This window comes from Furipterus horrens, unplaced genomic scaffold (assembly GCF_987537825.1).
Source record: "Furipterus horrens unplaced genomic scaffold, mFurHor1.1.pri manual_scaffold_4, whole genome shotgun sequence".
In the NCBI taxonomy this organism is placed as follows: Eukaryota; Metazoa; Chordata; class Mammalia; order Chiroptera; family Furipteridae; genus Furipterus; species Furipterus horrens.
The window spans coordinates 52,626,290-52,634,796 of NW_028327174.1; the positions used below are offsets into that span (position 1 = coordinate 52,626,290).

At 49.1% G+C, this 8,507-nt stretch overlaps 1 protein-coding gene across 1 annotated transcript; it reads right to left on the bottom strand.

Annotated features, from left to right (window-relative positions):
- Positions 1-323: 323 nt before the first annotated feature.
- KRT5 (keratin 5) lies at positions 324-6,493 on the bottom strand. The gene is made up of 9 exons (XM_090273217.1): positions 5,792-6,493; positions 5,007-5,221; positions 4,177-4,237; positions 3,967-4,062; positions 3,242-3,406; positions 2,723-2,848; positions 2,249-2,469; positions 1,453-1,487; positions 324-997 (listed from the first exon to the last, which is right to left on the bottom strand). Exons 1-9 carry the CDS (start codon positions 6,386-6,388, stop codon positions 672-674), a joined length of 1,842 nt encoding a protein of 613 aa, XP_090129343.1. The 5' UTR covers positions 6,389-6,493; the 3' UTR covers positions 324-671.
- Positions 6,494-8,507: the final 2,014 nt, after the last annotated feature.

Here is an 8,507-nt window from a genome sequence, read left to right on the forward strand (position 1 = left end):
TAAGCTGTCTTATGCTGTTACTTGCAAACTGGCCCACCTTGAATGCCTCCCCCCTCCCCAAAAGGCTCTACAATCTGTCCAAATTGCAGTACAATGGACACTCCCATTTATGTCCTCCAGAGATTTCTTCATTCTAGAGGCTTTAGCAACTTTCTTTGATGGCTACTGGAGTCTCTGGACCACTCAGGATGGCCACCCTCCCTTCAAGGTCATTCCATCTTCCCTGTGAATCATCAAACGAACCAATCACATCTGGACAGATTGAGCCTCAGGAGGTCTCTAGGCTGATTTTAGACCTTGAATAAACAATTCTGTACAGCAGCTTATATTATAAAAGCATTTTATTGAACACAATCTGGAGGTAGTCAGAACCAGAAAAAAATTTGGATTGGGGTAGGAACACTGTTTTGACAGCTTAGATACTGAAACTCTTTGGATTTTTCTCTCATCAAGGACCATGCTGTAAAGACTGAGAGGCTGATTCGAAGCAGAACATAGGATCGCGGCATAGGAGACTAGAGACTGGGTATTGGGCCTTTTCTGGAACCGAAGACTGTGGCTCTGCAACAGGGTTGGTCTAGACTACACTCCAGTAAAAGATAAAACCACCTAGAAGAGGCTGTCACCAGCGGCCGGCTGCTACTTTTGGGAGGCAGACTTGCAGCAGGGTCTTAGCTCTTGAAGCTCTTACGGGAGGAGGAGGTGGTGGAGACATATTTGACGCTGGAGCTGCTGCCCCCACTGCCGCTGCCAAAGCCCACCCCAAGGCCTCGGCCACTGCTTGAACTGAAGCCAGAACCACCTGCACTGAGCAAACTGCCTCCGCCAGCCCCGCTGCTGCTGGAGTAGTAGCTGCCGCCGCCACCTCCAAGACCACCGCCGAGACCTCCGCCGAGACCTCCACTGAGGCCGCCACCGAGACCTCCTCCGAGGCCTCCACCAAAGCCGCCACCACCACCACTTCCGTAGCCAGAGGAAACGCTGCTCGTGACAACAGCTGCAAAGAAAGAAGGGAGAACTTGGTGAGACCAGCCTGTCGGATTGATCCTAGTTGTCCAATTTATTTGACCCTGCTTGTGCTATCACTGTGTCTGGCCCCTTTTACAGAGTAGCAAATGAGGCCCAGAAGAACGGAATCATTTAGTTAAGGTCCTTAACAGAAAGTTGGTGAATATAATAAACAAGGAATGGTGCTAGGTTCAGAGATGGGGGGTGGAGGAGACGGCACAGGGGGACTGGGTACAAGATGTGTAAGATAACAGAGCTACCCTTTAAAAGATAAGACATGAGCCACATTGCTTTATGTCTCAATCTGTGTCCTTTGCCCTCCACTGAGTGTATTAAATAACCATATATTGGGATGGAAATGTCGGAATCTAGAAACAGCAGGATTCTGAGTTGACACCATATACCACATATTATCATTGTTAATGTCTGTTTAAAGTTACTTACAGATGTTGACTGGTCCAACTCCTTCTCCACTCAACCTGAAAGGGGAACAATTGAAATAAGAGTTAAAAACTCCTCCAAAGACAACGCCTAGAGTCATGCTTAAGCTTGATCTATAAAACAAGGAGCTTGCATATGCAAAAAATAAAAAAAAATTAAAATTTAAAAATAACGTGCTTAAATTTGAGAAAGCGATAGCTCTCTAGAGGGACTTTTCAAAGAGGACCTGACCTAGAAACAGGTTATCAAAGAGATTATAACTCACATTCTCCTCCACCCATTATAAGGAAAGCATGAGTAAGAGACTGGGAACTATGAATATGTATGAAGCAGTTTTTGCCTTGCAGAGGCTTACATTCTGTGAGAGGACTTGGCATGGACAGAAATATTTCTAACAGAAAGTAGGCAGTGAGCCGCAGGAGACTGAAGAAAAAGTAGTTTGAGAACTCAAAGGCAGGTAAATTTAACTCAGTTGGAGGAATCATGAAAGGCTTCCTGAAGGAAGAGGAACTTGAACAATGGAAAAGCCATTTGTTGAGTTGCTTAGATGTTTGAAGGAGAGGCGGCATCCAAAAATACTGGTGGTGGGAATAATGTTAGAAAAGTGAGTTGGGACCATATTGTGTAGGTCAGCTATATGCCCAGGTGTCAGACTGACTTCAGATTAATGATAGATAATTATCATGCACAAGATAGTGGTCACTTGTGCATGTGTTTTACAGCTTGTAGTGGAGAAGCAGCTCCACTTACCAAATGTGAGGCCACCCCAGGCTTGTGAGGTCAGCCCTATGTCACCCACCTGCACTCCTCGCCCTCCAGCAGCTTCCTGTAAGTGGCAATCTCCACATCAAGGGCCAGTTTGGTATTCATGAGCTCCTGGTACTCGCGCAGAAGCCGAGCCATGTCCTGCTTGGCCTTCTGCAGGGCGTCCTCCAGCTCAGCCAGCTTGTTCCTGGCATCTTTGAGGGCCATCTCTCCACGCTGCTCAGCATCAGCAATGGCGTTTTGCAGGTTGGCGCACTACAGAGGGAAAGGAAGAAAAGTCAGGACACTTTGGTAGTGAGCTGGGCCTGCAGTATCTCTTTCCAAGTTTCCAGAGAGAAGCCAGAACATTTGTCCTTGTCACTATGGATGGGGGGACATTGAAATGGTGGTACTTGTTCCAGCTCTGTGTGTGTATGTGTGTTTAGAAAAAGTGAAACAAACAAAATAGATCTCTCTTTCAGAGCTCAGCCCACCACCCACCCCTTGCCTTCTTTTGACCTCTCCTTACCTGCTTCTTGACATTGTCGATCTCTGCTCTCAGCCTCTGGATCATCCGGTTCATCTCAGAGATCTCATGCTTGGTGTTGCGAAGATCATCACCATGCAGGCCAGCTGTCTGCTGCATCTCCTCAAACTGGGGCCAGCAGGAAAGAGGAAAGGTTCCGTTTATATGATGATGATGGAAACACTTTTCCAACATTCACAGGCAGGAGCTTCCAAGAGGTGGCAAGTGGTATAGTTATCTGAGGCCTGGGGCTGGTTTCGACTTTATCAAGGCGGACCTGGTCTTATATAATTTCCTCTTTAGTGCCTTTGCTCTCCTAGAGACGCTGGTGTGATATTCAGGATGAGATTCTTCTTAAGGTTCTTAAATGTATGTGGCAAAGGCGTACATGAATGTTCCCATAACTCAACCCAAGAGGCTTCCACAGGTTCTACTAGCCCCATTCTTAGCATTTTGTTATGGCCTGGAATCCTAGACACATGTCCATCCCCTCGCTCAGGACACATTCGCCACAGCACCCACCTTGGTCTGGTACCAGGATTCAGCTTCCGTCCGGCTGCGGTTGGCAATGTCCTCGTACTGGGCCTTGACCTCAGCAATGATGCTGTCCAGGTCCAGGCTGCGGTTGTTGTCCATGGACAGCACCACAGATGTGTCTGAGATGTGCGTGTGCATCTGGGACAGCTCCTGCAGGAAAATTGGAAATCAGTCATCTGATTCTGTGTTATCTGATATCAGGTCCACTCAAATATTCCACTCATTGTGGTATGTTCACTTGAGAAAAAATAATAACCACTATATCAAATGGTTAAGTTAATAAATAAGCAAAATCATTATTAAATCTATTTTTAAAACTTTAACACCTCTAGACCTCCATGAAATCCCTATTATGGAACCTCTCAGATGTGAACCTTCTTGAGCCTTAACTTATTTCAAAATAATCTAGTTGACTGGTCTGCCATTCTGAGAGGGGAGGTTCAGGGAAGGTGTATTTGTGCCTCGAATAACTCACTCTAAACCCCACTCAGAAAAATGACCATTGAAGAAATCTGTTTTAAACTTGACTTTGCTTTTTTAAGGATTAGCTTTATAAGTAACAAAATATGAGTAGCACTAAATGGGTAGGAAAGACAAGGGTGTGCCCACAGTTTAGGAGCCAGTGGAAGTCACTTAATGCTGGATCCCCTAATCCCTGGTGGTGTCCCAGTGACCATCTTTCTGGGACCTGAATAGGGGTCATCTCTTACCGCCTCAAAGAACATCTTCAAGAAGTTGATCTCATCCATCAGTGCATCGACCTTGGCCTCTAACTCCACTTTGCTCATGTAGGCAGCGTCCACATCCTAGATAGAGAAACAGGGATGGTTGGCTCTGTACCCAATTTCCACCCTGACTTAAATGAACAATACCTTCAGAGAGCATAGCCACAAGCAACAGGTTCTCCTCTACCCACACACCTTTTTCAGCATCACAAACTCATTCTCAGCTGTGGTACGTTTATTGATTTCGTCTTCGTACCTGGGGTAAAAGGCGTGGGAAGTGCATATTAGAAGATGAGGGACAGGTGAGACCCGGGGTCTTTATTGCATAAAGTCAACTGTGAGCCCACTTTCCCATTGGGAAGGGGCTTCTCTTCTCATGTCATGAAGGCAGAGAGGGACGGGGCACTGGATGTGTGAGCCCCTTTGCAAGGTCCTTACTCATTAGGATACTGTGTCCTTTTAACTGCCCACCAGATAATCATTCTATTATTGCTGTAATTTGGTTGCTTGAAGAATAGTCCTATAGAAAATCTATGCTATTTCTTCCCAACTCCACATTGAGTCTATTTCTCTAATGCTTTCTTTTAGCTTTCACGGCCCTTTAAAAAAAAAGAAAAACTAGCAACCCAGCTGCTGGTTCATAAGCACTAAATAAATTATTTGAGCCACCAGTCTGAGTTTTGTCATTAGTTTCTACTTCAGAGGGACTCCATCAAAAAGTGTGCTTAGTGTTTTGGGGAAGAAAGTCCCAAAGAGCAGGGATCACACTGCTTAACTCTTTCCACAACTGGTACCAGGGGCATCAAGCTTGTTGCTCCAGCTGATGGCTAAGGACCTCGAATAGGGACTGAGCTTGGGGCCGGAATTCTCTAAACATAAACCTCAGTTTTATTTTAGTACTTCAGGTATCCATTGAAGGCATATATGCCTTGCCCATGGGAAAAGTATAAGCAGTAGTCTGGTTATAAAGTAGATCTGGGGCCAAGAACATCACCAGCCCCTGGCTTCACTCCACCCCAACTCACTTGTTCTTGAAATCCTCCACCAGGTCCTGCATGTTCCTCAGCTCCGAGTCCAGGCGGCCTCTCTCCCCCAGGACACTGTCCAGCTGTCTCCTGAGGTTGTTGATGTATTGCTCGAACAAAGGCTCCAGGTTCTGCCTCACGGTCTTGGTGCCCTGCTCCTGGAGCAGGGTCCACTTGGTGTCCAGGACCTTGTTCTGCTGCTCTAGGAAGCGCACCTGGAAAGGACAGAGTTTAAAGATAGAGACTTGGTTTCATGTTTCAATGATCATCACCAGTTTTTCTCCTTTCTCATGATGTCATCCTAAATCTTTCCCATATGCGGGGCCCTGGGCCCTGGGAGGGGAGGTACAGAGTGAAGCACCTAACTTCACCCTTCTGGGGAGACAGAGCCCTTATCCAGGGCATGGATAGCACTGGGCACGGCTAGGTGGAGTGTGGCCCAGCGTAGTGGTGGCTGGGAAGCCACTCAGGCTGCTGCCTGATGAACTCATCTACCTTTCCATGCAATCAGCCCCATTACATGAAGCACAGAATTCATCTCTTTGCCCAACAGTAATCAAGGAGCCCTTGTGGGATAATCTCTGAACGGCAAGAACTAAGACCCTGTCTTCTAAGCTGCTGTTCTAATTAGGAAAGCAGCCACAAATCTGGGACAGAAACAAATAGAAAAACATTAACTGTAAACTATGAAGGTATTTGCACAAAGTCAGGAAATGTTCCTCTTCCTACTTTCTTTGTTATTTGCTCCACACCCATAGTGGTTTTTCACAAAGATCATGGCTCACCTTGTCAATGAAGGAGGCAAACTTGTTGTTGAGGGTCTTGATCTGCTCTCGCTCCTCAGTCCGCACTCGCTGGATGGCAGGGTCGATTTGTAGGTTGAGGGGAGTCAAGAGATTCTGGTTGACAGTGACCTCTTGGATGCCTCCAGGGGGGCAGACGGGAAAGCCAGGGCCACCAAAGCCACCTCCAAAGCCAGCACCTCCAAAGCCAGCACCGCCACCACCAAGCCCAAAACCAGCACCTCCACCACCGAGCCCAAAGCCAGCACCAGCTCCACCGCCTAAACCATATCCGCTCCCGGCTCCACCTCCAAAGCCATAGCCACTTCCAGCACCGGCACCAAATCGGTTTCTAAAGCCACCGCCACCAGCGCTGATGGAGATCCTCTTGGAGCCCCCCAGGTTGTAGAGGCTCCGACTGCCATAGCTGCCTGCTGCACCAGCACCCCCAAGGCTGATCCTGCCAAAGCCACCACCACCACCCCCGGCTCTGGACGCAGAGGTGAAACTGGTGCGAGAGACAGATGGGGTGATGGCAGAGGCGGCACTGAAGCTACGGCTGCCCCCACTTCGGAAGGACACACTCGACTGGCGAGACATGATGGCTTGTTCCTGGAGGAGCAAGATGATAGGGCACTAGGGGTTGGGATGTGCTGGAGAGAACAGAGCTCAGCAGGATGCAGAAGGTGGCTCTGTTACCCGGGACCTGCAATCCCCCCTTTTATCCTCTGGAACAGGGCTGGGCGGGATACTTGTCGAGCTGTGAAATGATTAAGTGGGCTGGGCACGCCTGGGGGGCAGCTGTGAGCTCACCGTCAGCACCTGCACAGTGGTGTGGGGTGCAAACACCTTCTTCCTGGCAGCCTCTGATCAGTTAGGAATAACCTTGCCTTGCAGCACTGATGCCTTGGCAGCAATCCGCACTTCCCCATGGGGGCCCAGGGTTGTGAGCAGTCCAAGAAGGATGCCAGCAAGGGGGCATTTGGCCAATGTCCCGAGGGATCCTTACAGGACCAGGGATGTTATCAGCCATCCCAGCACAGTGTACACTGTCCATGAGTGGGGGACAAAGTCAATCCCTGCTGGCAATGATCTGCCCTTCTCACTCTTCTCAACCGGCAGTTGCTGCAAGGATTTTGAGCACTTGGAAGGTAACTAGGGCTTGATATCTCAGCTATGAATCAGAGAGGAAAACAGACCAATCCTATACAGCAGAATTTTCTTTCTTGGGGGAGGCACAGTTATCACCGAGCCCAGGGGAAGATTCTCCTGCCAGGTTCGGGCCAGAAAGGCTCTCTAAGCCCGAAGCTCCAGAAACTGGGCACACTCAGTTCTGTTCTACACCACTCTGCTCTCTGCAGCGGCAGACCTGTTTCTCCATAGCTCCTCCTAATTCAGCATTTTCTGTAGTGTTTGACCTTTTCCCTTGCACTTTGGCCAGGGCAGGACCCTGCAGGGTTGAGCAAACTCGGGAGTCCCTGCAAAGCCTCACAGAAGTCCTGAGACTCAGCCTGGCAGTCCTGTCCCTCTTCAGGGCGAGCTGCTCTGCCCACCCCCAGCCCCCAGGTGTGTTCCAGCAAGCCCTTGGTTATTCCACTAGACAAGTTATGAGTCATCACGTATCTGTTGATACAGGCAGAGGGCCGCCACAAACACATACCTGCAGGAGCTTCTGATCTCATTAGGAACGTGTTGAGAATCCACTGGCCTGTTATAACGGAGAACTGCCTGCTCCAAGCAGCGGGAACTGCTGTGCTTTCTCTGGGCTCTGGCCCAAAGTCTCCTTCAGGGCCAGGGGAGTGGAAAACTGAATTCTAAGTTTGTGGATTGTCCTGCCAGTGAGACTAGATGGAGCAGGTTAGGGGGACCAGGGAGCTGGCATAACAATCTGCCCCACTTGTTTTAGGGAGGCCCCTGTAAGATCCTCTGCAAAGCTTGTTTGGGTGGGCTATGATACCAGGTGAGGGGAGAGGGGGCTCTGATCAGGCTTTGTGAAATGTACGTTCTAAACCAAACTCCCTCTTTTTAGCTGCAGACTTGAGTGGGGCCACCTTTTACCTCCCCCAAACAGGAGCAGGACTCTCGGGCAGCGCTTGGGCCATGAAGAACTATGGAGGACACTCCTGGGCTGGAACTGGAAGTAGGGGTGGGGTGGGAATGGCTTCGAAACCTAGGGACTGAGGTGCTACATTCTCAAGAGTAAAGGAGTGAAGACCCAGCCTGAGCTCTGGGATCTCTAGTCAGGGCCTGTCCTTGGCCTAAAGGAAGCCACAGCTGTGGGAAAATTACTGGAAGTTGCTGGGGATGTGATTGCTCACCAGAGGCTGTGATGAGAAAGCAGTGGACAGGTAAACCCAGACAGACAGATCAATGGCCAGAGCTGGCCTTACAGGTTCTAGGCAATAAGGTTTAGGTTGCTTCTCTGCCTGGAAAACTTCTGAGAGTCTCAGAGATGAATTTTTCTGAGTTCACTGATCAGTTATACTTTATACTTTGTTGCCTCTCAGGGAACAGATGTGCATGTCTTGGGGGCCCTGAGACATATTGGGAACCCCTCAGCCTTTGTTAGAATAGATCCAAGCTTGAGGCAGGTATCTGGGGACTCCTAGAATGAATTCTCTCTCTCCACTGGAAGACTGCCATCAGGGTATGTTCCCTCGCACACAGGTCCTGGGTATAGTCCCCGCTGCCCTCAGGGAAGCACCACCCTTCTGGAGAT

Excerpts from the sequence above, each read along its gene's own strand:
- KRT5 (XM_090273217.1), bottom strand. The coding sequence starts at position 6,388 with ATGTCTCGCCAGTCGAGTGTGTCCTTCCGAAGTGGGGGCAGCCGTAGC. Across the intron at positions 4,063-4,176 it reads AGTTTGTGATGCTGAAAAAG|GATGTGGACGCTGCCTACAT; the intron begins GTGTGTGGGTAG and ends TTCTCTATCTAG. Across the intron at positions 1,488-2,248 it reads CTGGAGGGCGAGGAGTGCAG|GTTGAGTGGAGAAGGAGTTG; the intron begins GTGGGTGACATA and ends TTCCCCTTTCAG.